General features: G+C 37.4%; 2 protein-coding genes across 2 annotated transcripts in view; both read left to right on the forward strand.

Moving 5' to 3' along the window:
- LOC145771087 (integrin alpha-11-like) overlaps positions 1-27,604 on the forward strand; it is a 65,030-nt gene that overhangs the window by 27,557 nt on the left and 9,869 nt on the right. The window contains exons 23-25 of the mRNA XM_082582829.1: positions 668-897; positions 2,663-2,773; positions 6,603-6,774. Of these exons, the coding sequence (XP_082438955.1) occupies positions 668-897; positions 2,663-2,773; positions 6,603-6,774 (513 nt within the window). The remainder of the gene's footprint in view (positions 1-667; positions 898-2,662; positions 2,774-6,602; positions 6,775-27,604) is intronic.
- Positions 11,029-27,420, forward strand: LOC145770223 (serine protease 41-like). Its single transcript, XM_082581817.1, has 7 exons — positions 11,029-11,061; positions 16,975-17,791; positions 18,702-18,862; positions 20,549-20,634; positions 21,531-21,764; positions 22,340-22,523; positions 25,455-27,420. Exons 2-7 carry the CDS (start codon positions 17,122-17,124, stop codon positions 25,659-25,661), a joined length of 1,542 nt encoding a protein of 513 aa, XP_082437943.1. The 5' UTR covers positions 11,029-11,061; positions 16,975-17,121; the 3' UTR covers positions 25,662-27,420.

The raw sequence follows: 27,604 nt of genomic DNA on the forward strand, positions 1-27,604 counted from the left end.
TCACTTTTATCAACTCCAATGTCCCCCTTAAGAAAAAAAAGTATGATATAATCTTGACCAGGCCATTTTTCTTAGGATAAATCAAGAAAGAAGAATCCACCATCTGATCATAACAATCTGGAGCTCTAGTAAATGGCAAGCCAACAATTTCTTTTATTTTTCCTTGGTTTGATCCTCTTTATTCTTTTAGCGAGCAAATCCATTCATACGGGCTCTTTCTTTTTCATGAATTTTTCGAGGATGTATTCAAACAACTTTTCTTTGCAACATCTTTCTGGCAAAGGGTTTGCTCTTATTTCAATTATGTCAAGGCTCCCTGCCAAATCAGGAAGAACTCTAACTTTTTGTTCATTCAGATCCTATAAATCCGTATCAAAATGTGCAAGGGGCAACTTATAAATATTTGCTTTTATTTTTCAGCTTTTTTATATTACTCTAGGCCCACTTTAAAATTTCAACTGATTGAGAATTACTTAATTAAGTAATAAGTAAAGGTTTTCAAGTAAGTAATTAGGTAGGCTAATTAGCCTACTTACTTGAATCTAGCCCTAGATGTGTGGCCAATTACATGCATAGGACACTATGCACTACACTCGTAAGTAGCCTATAGATAAACTTTTAGTACTAGTAGGCTATAGCTTTTGTATTACATTGATTCATTTTTTAGAAAAATGTGCGTGATCTAATGAATCCTGTGGGTCTGCACCTTTCCTTCCGTTTGAGTGACAAGCGTTTCTCTGACGTTTCAAATGAAACTACAACCTCAGCGCCACTTGCCGAAATCTTAGATTCGGGTTTCGATTCACCAAACAATTTCTCGTATTACCTTAACTCTCAGGAGACAGTTTCCAACATTGCAAGTAACGAGCCTGCCAAGCTCGTTCCAATACTGAACATGTAAGCTAACGAAACAAAAATTTCATTTCAACCATTTTACTTTATGTTTCCATACGTGATTAGTGTATACGCTTATACTTTATGCTTGACGCAAATACGCATATGTTTATTGCACGGCTTTACAGCATTTTTCTGATACCTTGTTTCAGAAATAATTTTTTTATTCGACACCTCGATGTAAACTACCTATTGTAGGCCCACTGATAATTTACTTAACGACCTCAAACATTACCGCCTGCGATTACATTTTGGGGTCGTCATTGAAAGAACATAAACAGTGGCCTATATTGGTTGAAATTTTTAGGTAGATTCATGGAATCTTGCTGAAATTTATGTAGAAAATAAGTCTACGATTTAGATTTAATATATGGCCTTCAATCAAAGAAATATGGAATAAAAGCATAATATAACTTTGTAAACTTAATTGTAATAAATTGATAATTTTTATGTGATGAAAATTTAAATGACAAACTACAAAGCATACTTTTTTAATTTAGGGGAGATGTGGGACCAATGAAACAAAATGAGTATTTTTTCCGTTGTCGCGCGTAATTTTCACAGTACAGGGCTACTTAAGCGTTTGAGGGAAGCACATCTTCTTACTGTATTTACGCATAGCTAGGGCTTCGGATTGGATGACAGATTAAAAAATTATTGCACTTTTGAAATGTTCACTTTTTTGTATCATTGGTCCCACCTGGCTGGGACCTTTGCAACACACCAATGGGACCAATGAGACAGGTTTACTACTTACACGACAACTGCACTTTTTCTGAAGAAAGATTGCATTTTGTGTAAAAGCAAAGAACAAACAGTTTCTAGAACAAACATGGACAGATGGAAGAACGAAATTGTTTAAAGTTAAACAGTGACAGTTAGCTGGGGGAGGTGTCGTCACAGACAAGTCTTTCATCAGGCAATGTGATATTGTGACAAGTTCATTGTAAATTTCAAAACACCAGACAAGCGTTTCGTTTTGGCAACAGAGGTTGGATCTGGCAGAAGACACACAATATCACAAGGAGACACAGAAGCCACATTTTCATTTTCTGGGAAAACAAAACAGTCCTTCATTTTGTCTGATGTTTTCTCAATTCAATTTTAATAACTTAATTTCATAGTCATCATCTTGATCAGGACCATGTGCAAGCCGGCCGATGAAATGTTTAAATTTACCATCTGCATTTGCTTGAACTTTGGCCACTACATACGTTCCAGCAGAAAGACAATCAGGAATTATGTTTTGCAATGCATTTTCTTCACATGAAACATCACTATAGTATCGGTGCAAACACTCTCAGACAGTGTCTCAAAGCTCCCCTATTTCAAAAACTTTGAATTAAACGATGGTTTTACAAAACTCGACTTATTATCTCTCATAAAACCTACCAATCTTGTAGAATACCTTCCAACCTACTACATGAAAAACTTAGCATTTGCTATAATAAACACCTGAACATAATATTGAAAGTTTTCCAGAAGCACTACTTTTTACTTTTGCCTGCCAAAAACATACTTTTGTCTCTCATTTCTGCGTTTGCAACAAGCCAACTTTCAAACCTCGTGGCAAAGAAGGTTCATGTAATCACGTTCCAATAACTACAAAAAAAAAAGCTAATTTTGAGTAGAGATCAAAAACGAGCTGTGTTGTATTGGTCCCCTTGTATCATTGGTCCCACATCTCCCCCAGTAGCTAGTGTAGGCTATATACATCAATGTTGCAAACTCAAATTGGCCTACTGTAAACTGAATGTTAAATTTACAGGTACAGCAAAACCGATATAACAAAATATGTCCAGTTTAAAACTCATTGCCAAAACCCCAGTAAATGCAATTCTGATGTGGCGTTGAATGCCAATGTTGTAACAAGCAGTGGGTAAGTAGATATCGCACATAGTCGTTTTATTTTGACTTGTAGTTTAGGAGATTAACCTAAAAACTATTTCACTAAATTTGCAATCCCATTTCTGATTGGTTACAAAAGTAATGATATGCTACCATAATAAAGATTTTATATGATGACACAAATTTATTGTTTTTATTCTCACACACTTTAACTTAAGCTATTTGAGACATTTACATTACAAGTAGGCTACACAGAAAAGATTGCAAATAGTAAAACTGGCAGCATTAAACACATTTCTAGTTTACGCAGTAAAGTGGATTACCACACTCAAGCTCATATCGATAAACTGGGATGGACAACACGTGGCTCCTCCTGCCCTATCCTGTGAGTAACATCTGCACTCAAGCAGATGCCAAACGAAACTTGTCAACCAAGAGCCTCCACCCGGACGGCACAGCTGCAAGGGGCAATGGACAAGTTCAGACGCCCCACCATTCTGCAGCTCAACATACAAGGCTACACAACAAGCAAGATCAAAGTTGTGGAGCAGCTTGCCCATACCAACCGGGCACTCGTCATCCTGTCCCTCGGTCGACGGGCACTAGAGCCTAACCACCTTCTCCACCACAAGATCTCTGCTCTCCCAAACGAGCACCCCCGTCGACTGAAATCAAGACACCCATTCGTGCCATGTACAAGACATCTCTGCAGCTGTTTGGGCGGACCATAAATGGAGTTCTGAATGGAAGTCAACCGCCACTAGACTCTATTCGTTCATTCCCGACGCCGACACACGCCCCATCGGTCTAACACTACCAAGACAGGCATGGGTGCGCCTCAACCGTCTCCGTACGGGCGTCGGACTTTTCCGCTCAACCATGCACCAATGGGGAATGGCCTCTTCCTCCTCCTGTGAATGTGGTGCCGAGGAACAGACCGCAGACCACATCACAATGAGTGCTCCATCTTCAAGCCACCTAACGGAGCGGAAGGTCTGCTTGTCATGGATGATGAAACCAAAGACTGGCTGCTCTCTAGTAGCCTTCCAGTGTAGTCCGGAAACATCGTGAATCTGGGGTGGTAAAAGGATAGACCCTCGGCCCCAGACGCTCACACGACGACGACGATAAACGTACCTCAGTCAGTGTATTTTTTGGTTCGGTCTTGGCTATATTTCACTTGCTCTACTACAGTTCTGTTATGTACTACAACCAAAGTGAGTTATTCAGTTGAAAAAAAATTTGGCACGGTCTGAAGGTGTTGCGACCGTGCCAACTTTTTTTCAACTCAGTAACTTACTTTGGTCACAAGCACGTTTTAACGTTCGCGTTTTGTCGCTTCTACCTTTTTCTCAACCTTTGCTATGTTGACGTGTAGGGGAGACCGGGGATAGCTCGGACGATTTTTTGAAAACAGACCATATTTTTTTTTAAATTACACAGCAAGTTCGTAAATGTTATTTTGTTGTAAACCTTAAAGCTTTGCAAGGGTAGGAGTATCGTTTGTTTCAGAAAACTGGAAATGCTTATAAAAAGCATAATTTCTACGGTCCTCAAATGTCCGAAGTCACCCCGGTACCGGGGTAATTTCGGACATGCCTAGGGTCATCTCGGACAGCAATTTTATGCAGACGTTTTGAGTTGATTTGACAGTTAATACAGAATATTTGTTTTTCTTTTATATGTTCGAACCATGATGTCTTTAAAATCCAATAAGTTATTCAAAAGATCTGAAAATAAGATTTTGTTTAAGTTTGATTTTTTCCACGGGGATACTTCGGCCATTGAATCCGAAGTATCCCCGACCACGTGACTACAGGTAAATGAAGAAAATATGGCCACCTGATTAACTACTGGTCAAAATCATCACCTGCTTATCTGAGTATAGCTTTCTAACTACAACCTCAATCAATAAAAAGTTTGTTTTGTTTAACTGCAACGGAATTATGACCTTACACGTACAATTTTAAAATCTTGATATCACTGATGAAATTACTTTTTCGGCCTCAACTTTCTAAGAAAACCAAACAAACTTGCAAACTTTATCCTGATTTGTAATGGAGCCACAAAGCTGTGGTAAACGTGATTTAACAATACTCTACTGTGACGTCAAATGCCTTATCCGAGGTATCCCTGCGTCCGAACTATCCCCGGTCTCCCCTATTGTTTTTGATATGATGGTCAGAAATAAAAACAACTGAACTGAACTGAACCTAGGAAGGTGTTGCAATAAGGTAAGCACCATGCAATAAAAAGTTTGAGGCTAGAGACTTAAACATCATAGCTTGTGCTGGTCGTTATGCTTGTGCCAAGAGCAAGCATAGCTGGAAGGAATTCTCAATGACAATGATCGCATTTTTGACACACAAAGCACAAGATACGAATGCAAGCGGACACAACTTCTAGACTTAATTTCTTAGGAGGTTTTCTTCTTTCAATACTTTTTATACGTTTTTCTTTAGCGGCTTAGTTATTCTGTTGAACATTTTTACAGTTGCGTAGCAACGCAATATGCCGCCCTTGGATTTTTGCACGAAACGCCGCCCCTACCCCCCCCCTGTGACAACGTCGTAAAAGCTGATTAAAATTCCACACAACAGAAGAATTAAAGCAGTTTTGTTTAATTTTATTGAAAGTTCAAAATAAAACCACTTCTTACTCTGACAGCTGAAGGATTCTTTGTCTCCTTTATTTACTCTAATCCCTTGGCTTGAATGGCCCTTGTTTATTCTGAAACCTTTCGGGCCATAATTTGATTGTCTCAACTCTCATGTTATGAGTTAATGTTTCTGGCCAAGTAGTTATCGCTTATTCGCTATCGTTATTGCTTTTCTGGCCAAGCCACATCGTTATAAGAATAATAGATAGCATCTGCTTAACTTTATCTGACAGTGTTTCATTCACAGGCTTGCAATGATCACTTTGTTATTGTTTTGCTAGAGGTAGCCTACATATTCTTCTTCCGTCTCAATTTGAGGTACCGTACCGTATTAAGAGATTTACTGTGCTAATCTTTTCTGTTTTTTTTTAGCAGAGGCAATTTTTACGAACTTCAAAATGACTCCTTCATTCTTTTTAGCTCCTCTTCTCTAGCTTTCTTTTTCTTTAAAAAAAATCTTCACTTTCTTTTACTCTCGTCATAGGCAAAACATAACTTAAAAAAATTGCAACTTAAATCTTGTTCTGGAACCTGCAGCACATTTGTTAAAAACAATAACCATATAATTGCAAATTTGCTGAGTTAAGCTAAATGATCTATTTCAGACCTGAAACTTTAAACATTTCACTAACCTAACCCATCTTCACACATGAAATGGAGGAATCCCGTCTATCTACCACTGACAGGTAGTAAAGGTGGTTGACTCGATGACCTCACGGTCCATTCCTGTCTCCTCCCGAAAGTGAAATAAACTTAAAACTAATCTGAACTTAACTACCGTACCAAAGCTAAATTGACTGAACAATGCTATAGCTTACAAGTTACAACCGACATTTTATCATTACTTCAACAGCATGAATACCGTATCATTAAACCGTCACAAATAGGCTACCGCATGGTGAGGCTCAATCTAAAAAAGTTGCAAATTAGTTTATAGGCATAACTTGTTTAATTTTTTGGCTTCACTTAGATCAGGGTTAACTTATGTCGTTTAAATCTGAGTCTCTCCGAGAATAAATTAATGTGACTGTCTTTGTTTGTTTAAACTTTAAAACGTTATCACATTTTTCCGCCCTCTAGCAACGTGCCGCCCCTGGATTTATCCACAAGATCCAATGGGTAGTTACGCCACTGCATTTTTATAAACATAAGTTATTCGCTATAAATTTTAAGAAAAAGTTAAAATTAATTTTGGTTTCAGAAAAATTGTTCACGAAATCCTTGTTGATTTTGAGCAACTCATTCGATTGCGTGTGAGAGTGACGAATCTCGGTCCTGAAGACAGCCATGACGCAATTGTCGTAATCAAATTTCCTAAACTGTTGTTGTTCAGTAGAGCGAAAACATTACCCTCAAACTTGGAAAGTGATGAAGTAAGTAAAAAAAATGTCAATTTTTAGAATCCACCTTATAATTTTTAAATTTCTGTAGTGTACGGTAGCATTACGCTACACTTGCAATGGTCGTCACATGCGTAGATTGCAGAGTCATTATTATTAGTGCTTGTCAAACGATAAAAAAAAAAAAGTTTGTTTGAAATAATTTAACGAAATTCTTTACAAAAAAATATAGAGAAATAAAACATACTAACTTTAGCGGGTTTAACATACTTTATTTCACACAAAATATAACATAATTAAAATAAAATAAACTCAAACGTTTTCGACACGTACGTGTGTCCTCATCAGGAATTAAATCTGCAATACATAAAATGAAAAATCGTAAGATAAATTTGACTATGCACTGTAACTGTAACGACAATCTGGACTGAAAGCACAAACTGAACAAATGATACGAGAATGATTGCGAGTAAATTATGCGGTGGGAAACAGATCACATGAGGTGTAGACTACAGGCATTGGACAAAACAATTAGAACACACACAAAAGGAACGATGAGCCACAGGCGAATAACTGCCGGTTGAGAGATGGATTGTTACGTTTAATTCTTAAGGCTTCCATGATCTTAGTCTTAGATTTTCATTTTTTTAGGGATAGCCTACTGCACAGGAGTTTTTCCAAAGCAAAAATCTTAAGAAAAAATAGTCAGCCTAAAAAGTGCATGTCGTAATAAAAATAGGCCTATAGTTTGTAAGGAAACTGTGGGTTGATAGGAAACCGTGGAAGGAAACTGTGGAAACCTAGCCTCCACAAAATTTTGGCATATTTATCTTGCTTTTCCCCAATTTTGCTTAAGCTATTTTGTGGCCCAACAGTGCTTGTTTGGTTTAGTCGTATGCTACATTTTGCATTTGAATATGTAGCGGCACTACTAATTTTAAGCCACTTATTTCTCAAAAATGGTCCGCCACCAATGCACAGCTGCAGTTAATGCAGCAACATGCCGAGCAGGGGAGTGGTGAGGAACGACAAGTAAACAGCATTTATATTCTTCGTTGTAGATTATAACAGTAATACAAACCAACTTGACAGCATCGGAACAAAGGAGGCGAGACCGGTCTGACAAAATTAAATTAACAAAAAAGTGCAGAACTAATTGAATCAAACTTGAAACTGCAGCCCATTACAAAGCTCTCCGACCCATATCGATACACATTGAAACATATTGAGAACGTTACTGGAGCATACAGATCATCCTGAAAACAATTAAAATTACTTCCCCTATGTTTCGACAACATATTAAAACGTTCTGAAACTTCTTAAAAAATGTACCGAATTTACAATACATATCGAAACCAACACATTCCATAAGTTATTGAAACTTACATGAGTTACACTTCTAGACTTCTATATCAGGGTTGTTAGACAGCTTTTGAGAAAAAGAGCCAAATGATGTCGAAAAAAGGGCCAAACTGGGTAAAAAAGAGCCAAATTGTTTAATAATGTTAATAACGTTGCTAATAAAACATAATAACGTTAACAACGTCAATAACGTTACAACATTGCAACAACACATTCTACATTCTACAAGAACAATTCCAAATCTTCATCTTCTACAGTGTTTCCACTCGAATCTTTGGCATTGGCATAAACAATGTCAGCTAAACACTGTCTAAAAAATCGTTATAACACTTTTCAGTCTCAATTTCCGAAAGACATTTATTTAAATAGCTAGTTTGATAGTATGTGCCAACTGCTTCCAAAAAGAGCCAAATATTGAAAACAAAGGGCCAAGGGGCCAAACAATTTTTTTTGGGGCCAACTACCTCTAAAAAGGCCAAATTTCACAAATTTGGCCCCAAAAGGGCCAATCTGGCAAGCCTGACTTCTATCGTTCTAGCTAGCAGTGGCGTAGCAACGCAATATGCCGCCCTTGGATTTTTGCACGAAACGCCGCCCCTACCCCCCCCCTGTGACAACGTCGTAAAAGCTGATTAAAATTCCACACAACAGAAGAATTAAAGCAGTTTTGTTTAATTTTATTGAAAGTTCAAAATAAAACCACTTCTTACTCTGACAGCTGAAGGATTCTTTGTCTCCTTTATTTACTCTAATCCCTTGGCTTGAATGGCCCTTGTTTATTCTGAAACCTTTCGGGCCATAATTTGATTGTCTCAACTCTCATGTTATGAGTTAATGTTTCTGGCCAAGTAGTTATCGCTTATTCGCTATCGTTATTGCTTTTCTGGCCAAGCCACATCGTTATAAGAATAATAGATAGCATCTGCTTAACTTTATCTGACAGTGTTTCATTCACAGGCTTGCAATGATCACTTTGTTATTGTTTTGCTAGAGGTAGCCTACATATTCTTCTTCCGTCTCAATTTGAGGTACCGTACCGTATTAAGAGATTTACTGTGCTAATCTTTTCTGTTTTTTTTTAGCAGAGGCAATTTTTACGAACTTCAAAATGACTCCTTCATTCTTTTTAGCTCCTCTTCTCTAGCTTTCTTTTTCTTTAAAAAAAATCTTCACTTTCTTTTACTCTCGTCATAGGCAAAACATAACTTAAAAAAATTGCAACTTAAATCTTGTTCTGGAACCTGCAGCACATTTGTTAAAAACAATAACCATATAATTGCAAATTTGCTGAGTTAAGCTAAATGATCTATTTCAGACCTGAAACTTTAAACATTTCACTAACCTAACCCATCTTCACACATGAAATGGAGGAATCCCGTCTATCTACCACTGACAGGTAGTAAAGGTGGTTGACTCGATGACCTCACGGTCCATTCCTGTCTCCTCCCGAAAGTGAAATAAACTTAAAACTAATCTGAACTTAACTACCGTACCAAAGCTAAATTGACTGAACAATGCTATAGCTTACAAGTTACAACCGACATTTTATCATTACTTCAACAGCATGAATACCGTATCATTAAACCGTCACAAATAGGCTACCGCATGGTGAGGCTCAATCTAAAAAAGTTGTAAATTAGTTTATAGGCATAACTTGTTTAATTTTTTGGCTTCACTTAGATCAGGGTTAACTTATGTCGTTTAAATCTGAGTCTCTCCGAGAATAAATTAATGTGACTGTCTTTGTTTGTTTAAACTTTAAAACGTTATCACATTTTTCCGCCCTCTAGCAACGTGCCGCCCCTGGATTTATCCACAAGATCCAATGGGTAGTTACGCCACTGCTAGCTAGAACCAACATAGATTCGAGAACCAATTATCAAACGTCGTGCACAGAGGCCGCAGGAGCTACAACGAAATTCATTAGCTTAAAACTAGAACAGTAGGCTATAGATGTTAATGTTACGACCAAAAAGTTTCAATCACTTTTATTATTAGGCGAAGTTTTGTGTAGGTTACCCTACCCACTCAGCAAATCAGTTCTTTTGTACATTGAACCAACGTTTGCAGACGTATAATCGATGTAGAAAGAACTGATTTCCTGGCTGGATAGCCTTGTAAAGTGTAGGCTACTTATACAGGCTGATGTTGTAGGTTATAGTTTACAATTATTAGAACAACATAATATAAGATGCTTATTGAAATTGACTAGCGTTGACATTTGGCTCCAGGCGGAATGATTGGACATTTCCTTGAATTTTTTTCAGGGTGCCTGAGAACAAAGACAAAATTTTTTGGAGTTCTATTGTTTTCTTCAAAGTATTATTTCAAGTTCTATTGTTTTCTTCAAAGGTCTCTTGTTTCGGGGGTCCGAAACTCTCATTTGTACCAGGCACAAGTTATTCTCTAGTCTAAACCAGTGGTTCTCAAACTTTTCAGATTGCGGACCGGTAAAATTTCAAAACAAATTTTGCGGACCGGTGGACTTACAAAATCAACCCAAAATGTAATTACGACAAAAATATGCAATTCAAAAGAAGTAGCCTATAAACAATTCAATTTAATGAGAAGTATGTTGCTGTCTGTATGAAATTCTAAATCAGTTTAAAATTGGATGTTTTATTTCTTTAATCAATGGACAAGGCTTCAACATCTTGCATTTTGCAATTGAGCTATAAAATTTTAATATATTTGGCGAACCGCCAGGAAAGTTGACGCGGACCGGCACCGGTCCACGGACCGGCGATTGAGAACCACTGCTCTAACAGAGCTGGTGAAAACGGTCTGATTCTATATCCAGTAGATTCATTTCGTAGCCTAGTTAACCACTTATGACGTACCCGTGAGAATTTGTTTGTTTTGTAACAATGCAACTTTATTGTACAAAGCAGTAGCCTATATTTGTATAAATCGCAAACAGCAATAGAAAGAAGTAAGCGACTGTCAGTCAAGTGTCAGGTCAGTGTGTCAGCAGAAAAAACAGTCAGTCCGGGGATAAAGAATAAATTCAATACAAACAAGAAGTGGAACCTGAAGCAGTCATTGTGGAAGCTAATTATGACTATAGCTCATTTGGAGTGATTTTTGTTGCGTCACCATGTCATAGTAAAATATTTATTCCTAGGCTTTGCGCCTGTTGCACTGAAGGCTAGTGATTGCTCTTAAGGTATCAACCTAAGCGGTCTAAAATGTTTGATTCATTTTTTTTTGATGGGCTGAAAAGCAAACCAGCTCGGTTTAGTTTGAATTGTTAGCTTTATAATACTGACTTCCGGCTGGTCAACGTTTTAGGTTACTACACAAAATATCTGTACAGTACACACAATACCGTACTGTAAAGTACACAAAATAACATACTATAGTAGCCTACACAGAATCACTTGCTTAAATTTCTAAACTTTTAGGAAGGCTTTTAGGAATTTCATCTGTGCTACTTTATGAGAGATTGTGGCCAGTTAGGCTTATTACTAGATACCGTAGAATGCACTTATTGCTGGGCTTACGTCAGGGTCAGGCTCTCTATTACAGCTGTTTTGTTTTGAAAATGAAGTTTACACAGTTTTGAAATAAGGGCAAATAATTTTACCAATATAAAGAGCAGTAAAGAAAATGCTTATCTTGCATGCGGTATCTGATTGCATGCGATACTCCTGTGGGCTACACGAATCAAGATGTTTTTTGCTAAATGAAAAGAGCAGATAGTTTATTTTATTTATAAGTTTATAAATGGATGTTGAAACTAAACGCCAACAAACGTATTGAAATTTATTCCACCTTACCTTCATACACAAGTTTACATGAACTAAAATTGTGCGTTTTTCCCCAGTCAATACTGCTGCAAAGCTATGTTGGTTCTGATGTAGGGCTACCATATGACCTCTTGAGGATTTGTCCTCTTTTTTCAAGAAAAAAGAATGGTCCTCCGAGGCTGTAGCGCACCCAGCATGGGGCTAAGGGGGCTCAAGCCCCCCCCAAACCCGCCACTAAAAATGAAGTTTTTGTATGTTCCTCATTTAGCCTATACATTTTGCTTACAGGTTAGGTATGAATAAGACACAACAATACAACAGGGCTGAGCATTATAACAATATATTTTACATATTTAACTTAAAAATAGTTTTAACAGTTGAACATTTTCGGTTTAACTTAAGCCCTCATCAGGAATCTGAAAATATTTATAAAAATGCAATAAATTTCAACTTCTTGAAGGTAAAATTACATTAGGAAAAGGCAACTACATAAATAACTACCTACGAAAAAACTTGCTCCACGGGGAAGGTGATACATCAAGTAGGCTAAATGTTGAAGAGAATGGACTTGACCAGCAAATAATTGTTTGTTTAAATTTGAGTTATAGCGTTTGATTAACAGTGCTTCCTACATTTTGGTGTCAAATTGGGATTTGTCTTTGCGTAAAATTTTAAATGAGTCGGCAGAGAATTTTCGATCAGAGCAAAAAGAACATTCCATGATATGGTCTTTGATGGCACTTTTCTTTAACTCCCTATAAAGTTCAGATGCTCCTGTACTCTCGTGGTCAAATGTCTGGTGGACATACGTACCGATGTACCGTACGGTACGTGACGTACGTCAATGCCGAATCACACGGACATGTAAAACTGTTTACGACGTTTGAGCAGAGAGACGAAGGCGTCTGGGACTTTAGTTGAAAATACGAACTAAATTTGAATGTTTTGTATGTAGAAAAAACGTCCACATCAAATTTATTGTTTACAAATTTAGTGTTTTGTTTCAAAGTGTTTTCGTGCTAGTTGTTGTTTTCGCACTTATTTGTGTTGGCAAACGAAAATCTAATTCTATTTTGTTTTTGTCATACATGACGAAAACGTCGAGATCTATAAAAGATTGCAAGAGTGGACGTAGGGATGAGGAAGCTGATGGTGCTAGTAGCATGGGGTTCACTAGGCCAACTTATAATCTGATTGAGAGAACGAATCCTGATGTATCGGCAACCGGTGGGTTGTGGGCTGTGAGCAGTGGCGTAGCCAAGGGGGGGGGGGGGGGGGACTTCAACACCCCCCTTTGGCACGCGTGTTACGTCACGATATTGAGAATGATGCTTTCAGTTTCTTTATGTCTTTAAAACAAAGTTTGCCTAATTTTAAGCGAAACTGCATTAAAAGAGCGAGTTTTGCCGATACCAAACATTCAAATATCTCAGCCAGGAATTAGCAACAAGAAAACATAGAGACTTAGTTTTATTTCGAAAAAATGCCGAAGAAAACATGATCTTATTCTTTTGCTATGCCACCAGACAGCACCATTTTACAGGAATATTTATACCCACATTGTTGTTGAAAATGTTCTCAGAATGCACCAATTCAAAGTAATTTTTCAAAATTTTCTGCGGGAGGCCCCCCAGACTCCCCGCCGCTGGGTGTCGTCTTAGGCGAACACGACGTCGGGCTTCACCCGCCGGCCGTCAAACCCTTCCCCCCCTTCAAAATTCCTGGCTACACTACTGGCTGTGAGTGCCTTTAAATATTAATCAAGGGATGGGTATTGGCCTATTGTCGCAAATCACTCGGCCGACATCTCTGAATTAGCCCCCCCCAAACTTTTTTTCTGGGTGCGCTACTGCTCCGAGGACATTCAAAAATGCTCAAATGTTCTCCTTTCTGGCTTTTTTAGTTTTCTTGCTTATATTTTCGACAGATTTTGTTGTTTCTATCACATTTTATGGTTGTGTAAGTTTTCGGCAATTTTCTGTAAGCTTACTAACGTAGACTTTGTTGAATTGTTGTAAACAATCTTAGACGCGCGTTTATATCAAACGCCATTGTTTTGTGGTTATCGAACGCAATGGCATTAGACCAGCAAGCATTGTGTTTCGCTAACCAAACCGGTGTAGCCTATTAGCCTCTACACTAGTCATCAAGACTTTTCCAAAAACATGTGTTTTCCGGCAGTTGGGTGTAGCAAGAATTGAAAGCGATAGACACGTGGTCAGTGGTAATTTGCGGTCAGCGGTATTTGCGAGCAGAGCTCTGATCTGAGTCCCCTTGTGAGGAAATTTCCTCATTTGAGGAAACATGATCAACAAATTCATGAAAAAGGAAATTTGTGACGAAATCAGAACTGAGCAAATCCTAAACTTGGAAATAAGACATTAAAATACGACTTCCAAACAAAAAAAGTCGTAAAAAGTTTGATGTGTTTATATTTTACGGTATTGTTATACGGTACAATTTATTTTATATTGATTTAACGCTACCAGATGTTGCTGATTACCAACTTAAGAGTTTGATACGTTTTTTTTTTTAATTTTAAGCAAGGAAATCAGGGATAAAGGAAATAAATAATCTAGTTGAATCCGTTTTTAGCATCTGGACGGTTGTGTAGCCTACAATATCCAGCATATTTCGTTCAAGTAATTTCATACTTTCGTTAAAGCCGATCTTTACTTACTGAAGAAAGTTAAAGCTTGGCTACCTGAGATTCTGCCTGATTTGTCAGATTTAGTAGATAGCGATCGTTGCTGTTTGACTGAATTCTTTTTAAATCAGATTTTTGTCACTTTTTACTGACTTGTAATATTAGAAAAGCAATAAAAAATTGTTTACGTTCTTTCAATCCTTGTAATTTTGAAATTCAAAGTGTCACCTTGGAAAAAAGCAAACATTTTTTTAACACATTATCTTTGAAAATTTTATTTTGACAGTTACCAAAAATTGGTAAAATTCGGAAAAATCTAGCAGAATGTAAAAAAAATCGTCGGTAAAGGAACTGTAAAATAGTCATGGGTCAAATCTGACAAATAAATTTGTCTTGTTTTTTTTGTGTCTGTTTTTTGTTGTTGCATAGGCTTATAATTATCCAAAATACTTGTAAAAGATTTTTGAAACGTAGGCTATAATTCTACTTCTATTGTATACAGTTGCTGGCAAAACTTGTCTTTTTTTTTGCTATGAAAATATGGTAGACTTGTTCTGATGGTTCACATGAAACTACTGTATGTTACTTTCAATACTTTGAATTGATATTCTTGCTTGTAACCGAAAATAACCATTGTTTTGACTTTAAAAAAGTTTTAAATATATGTATTTCAATTAAACTTTTTAAGGTAATTTTTCAGAGACAGTTGGCTTGGCAGCTGAACTACCGCACTGCCGCGTCGAAGTTTTACGTTGAATTGTTGTATTGTGAACAATGTTGCCAGACACTGCCAAATTATTTTTCTCACTAGTGATGTCACTTTATATGTTTCGATAGCGCCATATAACAAATAAACATAATGAATAAGTTTTTAAAACAACACATTGCATAACAAAGTTAAATTAATCGCACAATCATGTTTGTACCGAAAAACCATAAGCGATACATACAGATGTGCAGATGCAGGCGCATTACTTCAGTCAAAGAAAAAAAAAGATTAGTCAGTAAAACTGAGAGTAAGCCGTTATAAGATTTTGATAAGAATACAGTGATCAACAAAATTTTATGTGACAAAAATAACAAAAAATAACGCAACGGTCACCACGATAATGTAACGACCATATCAAACAGACACAACATTTGAAGTCACAGGATGATTTATTGCTGTGAAGTAGATTCACAAACATTAAAAAGGACAGTTTGCAAAGCACAATGTAGGCTATATCCATGTAGCGGTTGGTTTTTGACATTTTTTTTTAAAGCTGAGGTGTTGCAACCGTGCTAAATTTTAAACTGATCATCCTGTTTGGTCTCACACGCTTTCGTGTTTTGTTTCCTCTACCTATTTCTATTTTCTTAGTTGTAAGTATAAGTATCGTGTGTTGGAGTTTTCCTATCACTACACAAGCTCGCTCTTACAAAGTTGCTTTAGTTTTCTCTACATCGCGTAGTAACGTTACGTTGTTTCTAACCAAATTAAGCATAAAATAGTGAAGATACGATGGAAAAATATATAAACCCAATGTAGATAAAGTGACATACTACCTGATTTTATGAACAACAGCCTACCACACAGCCTATTTTACTAAACTTTGTTTGCAAAGATCAAAAATATGGGAGTTCTAGCTTCGCAACTTCCCCTATCACGTTCTTATTTTACCAGACTTTCTTCATTGCAGTGTGTCTCCAAAAAAAGCTTTTCACTATTTCAAATAGTGAACATTTTAGCTGGTTTTGATATTTGAATCAAAAAAGGCTTCGCCCTTTCTAATGGCTCTGTCTCCAGAATTTTCGCCCCCAACGACCATTTCTTGCCCCCAACAACCTTGAAATTTTTCCCAGTTGGAAACAGAAGTGCCCATCTGGTAACATCGATGCTAAAAAACTTCACATTGCTTTGTTTAGAACTCACCTGAAATAAATACAAAAATTATAATTATATATTAAAATTATAATTAAAAAAAGGTTGTATATTATCGTTGAACTGGTGTATCGCTTCACTTCTTTTAATACGTGACCAACATAAATCAAACGTACTTATGTTATTACACCGTGGGTTGAAAAAAGCTAAAGTTAAATTAACGGAAGGAAGTCCGTTTCTCGATGAATGATGGCTCATGTTGTGATGTCAGTAAGTTGTCTTTACCTAAAGGAATACATGGTGGTTGATTTGAACCGACGGCTCAATCGTTACAACAAAGTTAGCTCAAAAGACGATAAAAATCTCATTTGTTTTTCTAGATAAAAAACAGAATACTTTCTACTACAGTATGAAGTGACGTCAGCAAAGCACTTACAATGGTGTAAAAATTTATATTTTTACAGAAATTATTTAAAGCAAGCCAAATGCATTTTACTAGATTTTAATGCGAACCAGAGTAGGGTATTTTTGTTTATAGCTAATATTTTATAGGTTAAAATGCCGTTGCAGATTGGCAACAGCGAATTAGGCTAATGCAAGTAATTACATTGCAGATTTGTATAAGTTCATAACTCTTTGAAATGTTGAAGGAGATCAGGCAGAATGGTGGTTTGGTAAGATGCACTAAGCATGGTATCCATACCTTAGCAATCAGGATTTAATTTGAAGGCTTGGATGCCTACAGTGAAATTTACTAGACAATGCCAGAAACAACGCATACAAGAAAACACCGAAGGCATTCTGACTCAGAAAGAAAACGCAGTCAGCTTCACGGGCAAACTACATTTACTGAGGGTTCAAGATCAAATGCGTTAGGTTCTTCCAATTCTTCAGGTATCATAGAGGAAAGAAAAACCGTTATTCACGAAAAACGCAGCGCATCTCACGAAAAAAGGAGGCATAGTCCTAGTGATGGATCACCTCACAGCTCTAAACCCATCTCTGGCGTTCGCCAGGGTACTAAAGAGAAGCAAAAAACTGTCAGCCCAAAGCCAAACGAAAGTAGCCTCTCTCCTGTTCATCACTCTCCACAGTCTAACCAGCGTCATGCCTCGCATCGACGCCACTCTTCACGTCAACGTTGGGCAAGCGCCGACAGTGTCCGATCGGTGCACAAGCGGAAAGTGATGATATGTGTTGCAATAAGTGTTGCTGCAGGGATTGTCATTGGTTCCCTTGTAGGGTACGGGGTGTATCTTTGGATAACTTCTGTTCAGCAGAATAATTTGCTAGCTAATCCAAACCGCAATAGCCAGCTTCAAGATGGCTTTAATGTTCCTTCGACTACGGTTTCAGTTAATGAAAAGAATAACCCTGAAACAAATCTAGATGTTTACAATTCGAATCCTGATTCCTCATTGGATGCAAAAGGTAAGACGGAAATTTGTTTTTTTCATCTTCAAAAGCTTAAAAATATTGTATGTCTCACTGCTTTTCTGTGTTGTTGCAATGACCAGACAGTATTGAAGTAGCCTAATCTTCAACCAAAGGAAACAGTTTTGCTCGTTTGCCGGAAAAGGCTCTAACTGAAGGACTTACGTGATGTGAGCTTGACAAAAACGACATAAAACTTTCTTCGAGCTACAAAATCTTTCACATGTCCTTGTACGCAAACAGGAAATATTTGTCTTTGCTGTGAAGAAAAAAACATGCAAAGTAAACCATTAGATATTGCTAAGCTTATAGCAACATCTAAAATCTTACTAACTTTGGTTGCCATTCGAATAAGTCGTGAGTTTTGAGCAAATCATAGAAGTTCAGAAGAAATATTATTTAAAAATTAAAACACTTTTCAATTTTTTTTACTAAAAACGAGATAACATTGTTTGACACAGTGCACGCTTTAGGCCACTAGCCCCAGCTTGGTATTGTTGAATTGTATAATTATACAGTATGTATACCCCTGCTTAGCAAAGCATAGAAATACCTGTATTTACATTGTTTTGTATTATTATTACAAGAGCAAAACTGTATAATATAGTTTTCCCTCCTCTGTTTCTGCTTTGTTATTAAATTTGGTCTATTCAGATCATTATGCTTTGATACTGCTTTGCAATATCGCTTGGTTCGCGAGATTTCGAACTCAATTAACCTCGACGTGATTACCTAACTCATTATGAGACATACCGTGTCCTGTTCTGCTGGCATGTATCATAAAGCGTTGGCACTTATCGAATCAGCATAAAATTATGAACATTCTGACTAAAATTTTGCTACTTTTTAGTATTACGTTTTTTGTGTTCGGCGTCAAGTAATTTTACTGTTTCTTTTGATTACACAGTTGGAATCAACTCTGCAGGGTGCGGTCAACTTGCCCCCGGTGTAAGTACCCCTTACTATAACAACCCAAATGGTCGAAAAAAGAGGCAAATTATTGGGCAAGAAAGAGTTGGGAGAATAGTTGGAGGCCATTTAGCTGAAATTGACAATTATCCTTGGCAGGTATGACGAAACAGATGGAGAATCATTGACACACAAAGTATGTCCTATAGTCCAGTATCTTTCAACTACGAATACCAATTTTTTATTTAGAATATATTATATTCATTGTTGGTGCATGCATGAGCTCTTCTTTATCCTTATTAGGCGTTTTATTTGTGTTTTCGTCTCATTTCTTAAAATTAATTACCGTTTTTCAATTTTACGGCAGTTTGAGGCGCCTGGTTTCAGGGGCGCCGGAAGCGGGGGGGCAGGGGGGGCGGATGCCCCCCCTGCCCCCAAATTTTCTGCCCTCAAATTTTCTGCAGATGGAGGGGCAGGAGGGGCAATGGTGCCCTTTTAAAGTCATGTAAGCAACTGCACATTTTGCAATATAACAAGTTCTGCTATTCGCTTTTAGCCTAATAATAATCTTTCATTTTTGCCTCAAAATAATATTTACGGCAGAAAATTTTGCAACACAGTACAGGCCCTAAAACTCGTTTTTCTTTCGGAAGCTCCTTCTCGGCGGCCAAATCTGTGTGCTTGGAGGCCAAAATACAAAATAAAAATAACGATAGCACAAGTAAATAGAATTAAACTTGCAACAATGTTAAAATGATCACTTAGCGTTGTTGAAGTCTGGGCCTGGGCGACGTCCTACAATAAAATCGTTGCACCACGCAATAACTGCTTTATCGGGATTGTAATCCAGTACTGCGGTACCATCTAACGACACTCGCACGAGTGTCTCCAATGTGGCTGATTTTAAAGAAGTTCGCCACTCCCCTAGAATTCTTTTTAGCAACGAAAAACAACGTTCGACATGATTGTGTTGACGATGACGGCAAGGTAATAAAATAAGTATTTCAATGATGTGAAGGACATTACTAAAAGAAGCATAAATTTTGCAAAATATGATCAAAAAATGTTTTCCCCTTGGATGTCAACTAACCTAGTTCTCCTTTTTAACAATGATTCAATGTCCGACAACATCGAATCGACATAAAAACGACAATATTGCCAGCCGATGTAAATTAGCACTTCGGATTAAGACTTTGTTAAGATAAACGTCGAGAATTACAAACAAGACTTACAGCGCTGGTGATTGCAGCTAGATATATTCCATCAATAACAAATATCCCCGCACAATGCAACAGTGGCGATTATGACGCGCTGACCTAATTTTGCGTCACTCTTTGATACTACATATTTTCGACAGTTAATCCACGACCATTCTATTGCAAAATTAAATAATTGGTTAGAAGAGACCGGCGGCCAAACTTGGCCGATTGAGGAGGTAGCACCGGCGGTCATTCAAGCACTACTTAGCGCCATGGCCGCCGGCTGCTTTAAGGCTTGACAGTAGGTTACATCATTATAACATAGCATGATGCCCTTCTTTGTATACTGGACACTTGTAGGCTATCATTACTCAATACATGGTGAGATGATAGATTAGCATTATCGCTATATCTTAAAACTTGACAAAAGATTTGCCTTTTAGTAAAAAAAGTGCCTTTTTTCGTAATTTTGCCCCCCCAGTCAAAAATCGTTCCGGCGCCCCTGCCTGGTTTATTCTTGCTTGAATATTATTTTACTGAAACACGCAAGTTTTTCATTTTTTAACGTTGTGCAAACTAAGGTGAACTGATGCTAAGCTTCGCGGGTATGTGTTGATTTAAAGTATTATTATCTTTCAAAATTCAGGTGTCTCTGTGGACTATTTCTCACACATGTGGAGGCAGCATAATTGCTTCTAACTGGATACTCTTTGCCGCTCACTGCACAATCCCGTAAGCTGATCGTTATTGTTCAATTTCTGTTGAAGCAACAGTTTGCAAGGAATAAGTAATTTGCATGAAAATAATTTTTAGGAATGATGAATCCAATAAAATGTGTTTGAGGGACCGTACATGGCGAAATTACCGAGTAATGAAATGTTTTGCTTCCAACTAGTGAATCCTGGTTCTACGATCCTTGTTCGACACCCGGTTAAGCTGAATTTTGTAAATCTACGATCACCTTTGTTGAGAATGTAATAAATTGAAGCTCACTACCCAAGTTTCAAAAATGCCTGAAGCCTTATAGTGCATTATAAGAGCTTTGCTTTTGTATTTGTGACGGTTGATATCCGAGTATAGTAGCCTGCTGTACCACTTTCACTGTGACATAGCTTCTTCTTCGTTTGAATTTTCTTCGCCACTTCAAGGGTCGAGGGGCTCTGCCTTTTACCACCCTTGGGCAGTGGCGGCGACGCTGTCTAGATGTTTGGGCAGGAGTCGAGCAGCCATTTAATTGATTCGTCATCTAGTTCACGTAGACCACGCACACCATTTGGCGCATGGTAGATGGCGCAGTTACAGATGGTGTGTTCTACGGTTTGTATCTCCTTGCCGCACTCACAGATCGTGCATGGAGCCATCCCCCATTTGTGCATGTTGGAGCAGAATAGTCCGACGCCAGTACGCAGGCGGTTGAGCCGCACCCTAACCCTTCCTTGGCAAATAAAGGATTGTACTATATTAGAGTAATTTTTTTAGTTGAAAACGTAAGATTAAATGTAAACTCAGAAAGTACGGATTTTCTTTTATTAATAACCTATGCAATGCAGATCATGCTACCAACGTAAAAATTAACTTAGCTTACTAATGACATTCTTTGAAATTTATTTTTGATGTCTTCTCTGTAGATATCCATATGCTAGAAATTGGACTGTGCATGTTGGGGAGTCAGACAGGCGATATATGTTAGAAAGAGGCCAAGTAGCAAAAGCAACCGACCTGATAGTACATGAGTTGTTTGATGAAGACACGTTTGACAACGATGTGGCTCTTCTCAGGCTTAATAAACATCTCACACTTAACGACAAAGTGCAGACCATCTGTCTTCCATCGTCTCATCGCAAACCGGTGCCAGATACAATGTAAGTGGACAAACTCTTCTTGAACGTAGCTAATCATTTTCAGACCATGAAAAAGTTACGATTAGAGTCATTTTGTCATGCGTAAAACAACTTGTCTTTCAAACAAAAAATACAACACATTTGCTGCAGAAGCATAAATTTATAAATGAGTGTTTGTCTCAAACTAAAGCGACTCTTTTCCTTAAATTTGAAGAAAAATAGTTTCTTTTTAAAAAGATCTCCTTAACAGGAAAAAAGTATACTGCTATAGAACTGCCTGTTTTTGATGCATTTTGTTACTTTTTTAAGCTTTTTTGCTTGGCACAGTTCAGAAAATTGGTTTACAACAGTTTTTGCGTGATGAAAAATACATTTTTTATAAAAAAGTTCATTTTTGATTCTGTATGATTAGACCACATTTACTTTCTATTTAGTGACCTTTCAGTGAATCTCGTTTAACATCGACAACGTAGGTTGGAAACGGCATTCATATACTCTCCTTCACTTCAAATGCTCAGAAGCATCTTTAATTCAGCTTTATTTTCAAACTCATATTGGTTCAAATCTTTATACTGTATAACTTTACCTACTCACAGCTGCTATATATCGGGCTGGGGTGCCAGCGCAGAGGACGATCAGCAATTACCCCATCGTTTACAGTATACCCGTGTGACTATAATGCGCAGAGAGGTTTGCAACGCCGATGATTGGCTAATGGGCATGGTCAGCAACAATATGTTTTGCGCTGGAACGGAAGACGGCAGCAGAGATGCGTGTCAGGTGATTGGCAATTTTCTTAAAGGCATATTTTACAGTTATTGGTCAACTGAATGCTTAGCTTTTAGATTTTGAGAACCCTCTTTGATAGCGTTTTGAGAACACTCGTGTGATTTAGGTCGGTATATGCCAAAAGCGTTTGACAGAGATTGAGAATTTATTAAGATAACTTGCAAAACAAGAAATAAAATGTGAACTTCTGATAGTTGAACGCAGAAAATATTTTAGCTGCCTACTTTTTTACAGAACAGTTCAATACATAGCTTTCATTATACCACGTAGTTCAACAAGGTTTGACAACCGGTTGACATGATGTGAAGTAGCTTTATTCATACTACTCTGTTCCCACACCAAGCATTAAAGCAGCCGGCGGCCATCGCGGCCATGGCCGCTAAGTAGTGCTTGAATGACCGCCGGTGCTACCTCCTCAGTCGGCCAAGTTTGGCCGCCGGTTTCTTCTAGCCAATTATTTAATTTCGCATTAGAATGATCGTGGATTAAATGTCGAAAATATATAGTATCAAAAAGTGACGCAGAATTAGGTCAGCGCGTCATAATCACCACTCTTGTATTGCGCGGGAACATTTGCTATTGTATGTAAATGGAATATATATCCAGCTGCGATCACCAGCGCTGTAAGTCTTGTTTGCAATTCCCGACGTTTATTTTAACAAAGTGTTAATCCGAAGCGCTAGTTTACATCGGCTGGCAATATTGTCGTTTTTATATCGATTCAATGTTGTCGGACATTGAATCGTTGTTATAAAGGAGAACTAGGTTAGTTGAAATCGGAGGGGAAAACACGTGTCTTCATAGCTGAGAAATGTTCCCGCTGTGGGTTAGTGACTTCACATCCCCAATGGTGACATCATAACTGGGTATTTCTTTCGGTAATTGACCGATTTTTTAGCAAAATGTCGGAAAAAAATATAGTCAATTTGTTCAAAATGTCCGAAAAAAGTATAGTCAATTCGTTCAAAATGTCCGAAAAAATATATAGTCAATTCGGTGCAATAAAAGATGTCTGCGGCCACCGGGTGTTGCAAGGTTGAGTTTTGCTGATGAACGTTGAAGAAACGTTTGTCTGTTCTAACTTTTCTCAGATAAAACACGACAACGTTTCTCAGCGAAACTTAATGTTGTAGCAAGTCAGGAAGTGCAAATTTTGGTTTGTATCAGCTACTTGAAAGGAAATATTTTCATCAGAAAAAATGATCGAAATAAATCAAAAATGACCGAGTTTTTTCAAGTCATTTCGGATAAATGACCGAAAATTCTCAGCGAAAAAAAAAACAGCATCATAACGGAATAAATAGTCAGGTTTTATGAAGGCGGTAGGCTATGCAGTTGAAACCAGTGGCGTATATTCAGGGTGTTCAAGGTGTGCACTGCACACCCCAAGAAATCCAGAAAAAAGAAAATTTCCATCGGTTTTCGATGTTCTTTACTTTCATGATATTCTAACATCTTGCTGCATGCTGATTGCTTTTTTTTCAATTGCAAAACTCTTCCCCTTCTAATTTTAATACTCCAACGTTTGAGGTCATTGCCTTTAATTTCTTTCGGTCATTACCTTTAAGCTGGGTGTGCACTGACAGCTTTGCAAGTGCTATTTAAAATAAACAATTAAGAAAAATGACGTCACAAGGCAGCGAAAACAGCAATGGTTTTAGGTCAGCCAGGCTGTGCACTCGCTGATCTGCACACCTTGGCGCGTCATTGGGGGAATCCCAGGCAATAGCAAGTTTTAGCTTGTTGGATTAAAGTTTGAGGTGGTCAGCGTTGGAAACAACTTTTGCTAGAACTGAAGCAAAAGCAAGCTTTCTACGACAATGTAATTCAAAAATTTATTGCACAAACAAGAAGAATCGAATTATGCTATAGATGAATTTTTCTTCTGTAGTCGAGGTGTTAAACATTTTCGTTTTTAGGCTACTAAGTAATACGGCGGATAAAAGTACAGCCGACCAACATAGCAGTCGACTTTCTTTTCTTGTTTATTATCGAGTTGCTTTGCTATTGTTTTTTGTTTTAAGTTTCACCTGTTTGTTTTTAATTCGCTTGTACATTTCTCAAGGTGTTGCAACCGTGCCTAATCCTTGCATGAAGTAAATCATTTCCATCTCGAGCACGCTTTAACTTTCGCGTTTTTTCAGACTCCTGTGTTATGGCAAGTAATATTGTTCGTTTTGATGGTCGGAAATAAAAAGTGAACTGAAGTATGTGACTTTAGAAATGCAACTTAATGTTTGATATTATTAAGTCTTTCATTCAATGCGCTGTTAAATAAATATCTATTTTGTATTCTTTTCCATTCCGACAACATTATTTTTGTCAGTTCTGTTCATGTTCAGAATTTGTGCTGAAAAGGCTCTCTGAACGCACCAAATTCAATGTTAATTTTAAAAATTTTCTGGGGGAGGCCCCCCAGACCCCCCGCTGTTGCTTTGCCGTCACTGAACACCCTGTCAAAGTGGTCACGGTACGCCACTGGTTGAAACAATTTACTGAGCTGCGAGAAGTTGCAACAATTTAGTGTCGTTAGATGGTCCCGCAATAGCATGTGACAGTGACAATCTCGATAAAGCAGTTATTGCGTGGTACAACGATTTTATTGCAGGACGCCGCCAAGACTTCAACAACGCCAAGTGATCATTTTAACATTGTTGCAAGTTTAATTCTATTTACTTGTGCTATCGTTAATTGTATTTTGGCCTCCAAGCACGCAGATTTGGCCGCCGAGAAGGAGCTCTTGGTAGGCCACGATGGCTGCCGGGAAAAAATACGAGTTTTAAGGCCTGCACACTATTTGCGTAGTGCAAAAACACTTATTAAATTGTGTTGCAAAAAGTCTGGTTTTAAATGCTTATTCTAGACGACCCTTTGTGTGTATTCTTTCGTGGTTTGAATAAATTTAATGTTTGATTTTTGCAGGGGGACTCCGGTGGCCCTTTGTCGTGCTATGACCCTCAAGACAGACGCTCCTACGTCATGGGAATTGTCAGTTGGGGCATAGGTTGTGGGGAACCTTTAATGCCCGGGGTATATTCCAACCTCCCCCTGTATTTGGGATGGATCCGGGAAGCTATGAGCAGAGTTGATTCGCGGTATTTTCCTCCACCGAGTCCATCCTCTCGTTAGCTGGACAATTATCTTCACTTGCCTTTCAATACCACTCAGTATTCACTTAATAATTCAGGGGAAAGATCTTGTTGTTTGTTTACATCCGGTACTAGATACAGTTGTCGATGTACTTGTCGACCATGTCTGACCCTCACCGTGTCGACCCATGTCGAATACTTGTCGACCCATGCCAAATATATTTCTGTGTAAACTAGATCAAATTCACTTACTAGTCTCTAAAAACGTTTATCGGGGTTTTACCTTTGGTTAGAATCATCAGAGGATTCTTATTCAAATAGAATCTTTGTAATCTTTCAAATCTAATAGAAAGCTTTGTTAGCTCAATAGAAATTTTATTACATCGTTTATAAAAGGTAGTGCTTTAATGAAGAAACTGACAATAAAATCTCGTACACCATCTTCTAAGAAGAAATGTATGCGTTTCACGTACTGATCGTCTATTTAGTACCTAGTTTATGGTATAATATAGCATATTATTATTTATATATCTATTATCAGATGTGTTCTGCCAAAGCGGTAGGCTATATTTTCTGCTGCCTTGGCTTTGTTTTGATAGCAATTATTTGTTTTGACTTTCGCAAAAGTCTTGATTGAAGCTGCTGTGATAGCTATTATCTGTATGGTTTTGAGGTAATAAGCTTATGAGTATGTTACTTAAAAATCTATTTTTTTAATAAATAGATATCTTATTTATTTTTCGTGCAGTCGATGCAAATTATAGACAGTTCTTACTTCAAAAAACATTTAAAAAGCAAGCATTTCATTTGCCTTTTATTTGTCGTAATGTTTTTGTGCATGATTTTGAACTGAGACTGATATTGGGGATATATGGGTGCCAGAGTTTTTCAAACCAGGTATGACGCGCATATGCGTTATTTTGAAAATTTTGAGGCTTTCACTGCGTTGCTTCAATTTTTACCAAGAAGTAGAGATTTAAAAAAAGCACGTGGTCAGATTTAACGTTGCCAATTTTGAAATTGTTTTATTGATGTTTTATGGAGAGGTCATATGAAACTTAGAACCGTTCCCTTTGAATGTGCCAAGGCACAGAAGAAAGGTAACAAGTCACATTAAATTTGTGACTGGTTTTTTGCTTTGTTATCGTTTTATGTAGGCCTCTATGATGAGAGTTATTCCTTCATTCAAGTTGGAAACCTGCAGCTTGCTTTAGTAAATGGCAACAAAATTATTTTTTGTATATTATTGTTCTATTGACTGTTTAGGTTGAATGTATTTTGCGGAAGTCCAACTTTTGTGAGTCTACTGTGGCAAGGTTTTTGCGTTTCGTGAATGCAATTTTATGATGCTTTAACAAATGTGTTGTAAGTTGGGCTTACCGGGTTTGAATTGGATCAAGGTTTGTCTTTAAATATGTGGTTAGATTCAGCGGAAAATTTTGCAGATTTTATCAATCTTCGCGTAGGGTTGCTTGTCCTTGCCAACTTAATTGATTTAAAGATTTAACCTCTGAGCGTATTTTTGGCTGTAGACCAATTTACAGGATCAGACCTAAACTACGAGCCCAATTACAACTTTGTGCTGTAAAGTGATTGCTTGTAAGATTTAACATGTTGTTGTGCAAATAAAATGCTTTTTTATCTTGTTGATTTTCTATCAAACTTTGCCGATTTTGTTTGTTTTTTGCCATTTTTGTTGAAACTATTACGTAATAAACAATTTCCATTTTAAATGGGAAAATGGTTGTGCTTTTTTATTCACTTTAATCCTGCATTATCGAGTCATTTTAGCTATGAAATTCCCCGGAAAGTGTTAACTCGTTTTTGAAGTTTTATCAGTTAAAGTACGACCATCAGTAAGAAAACAATTAAAATAGAAACTCTGTTCATCTTGACTAAACTCAGTTTTGTAAATTGAATTTGACCTAATAAAACTGTCTTCCATGTTAGAGAAATAAAAACATCCTAAAGTTACGTTTTCTG

The sequence above is a fragment of the Aplidium turbinatum genome, chromosome 5 (genome assembly GCF_918807975.1).
Source record: "Aplidium turbinatum chromosome 5, kaAplTurb1.1, whole genome shotgun sequence".
NCBI classification, from domain to species: Eukaryota; Metazoa; Chordata; class Ascidiacea; order Aplousobranchia; family Polyclinidae; genus Aplidium; species Aplidium turbinatum.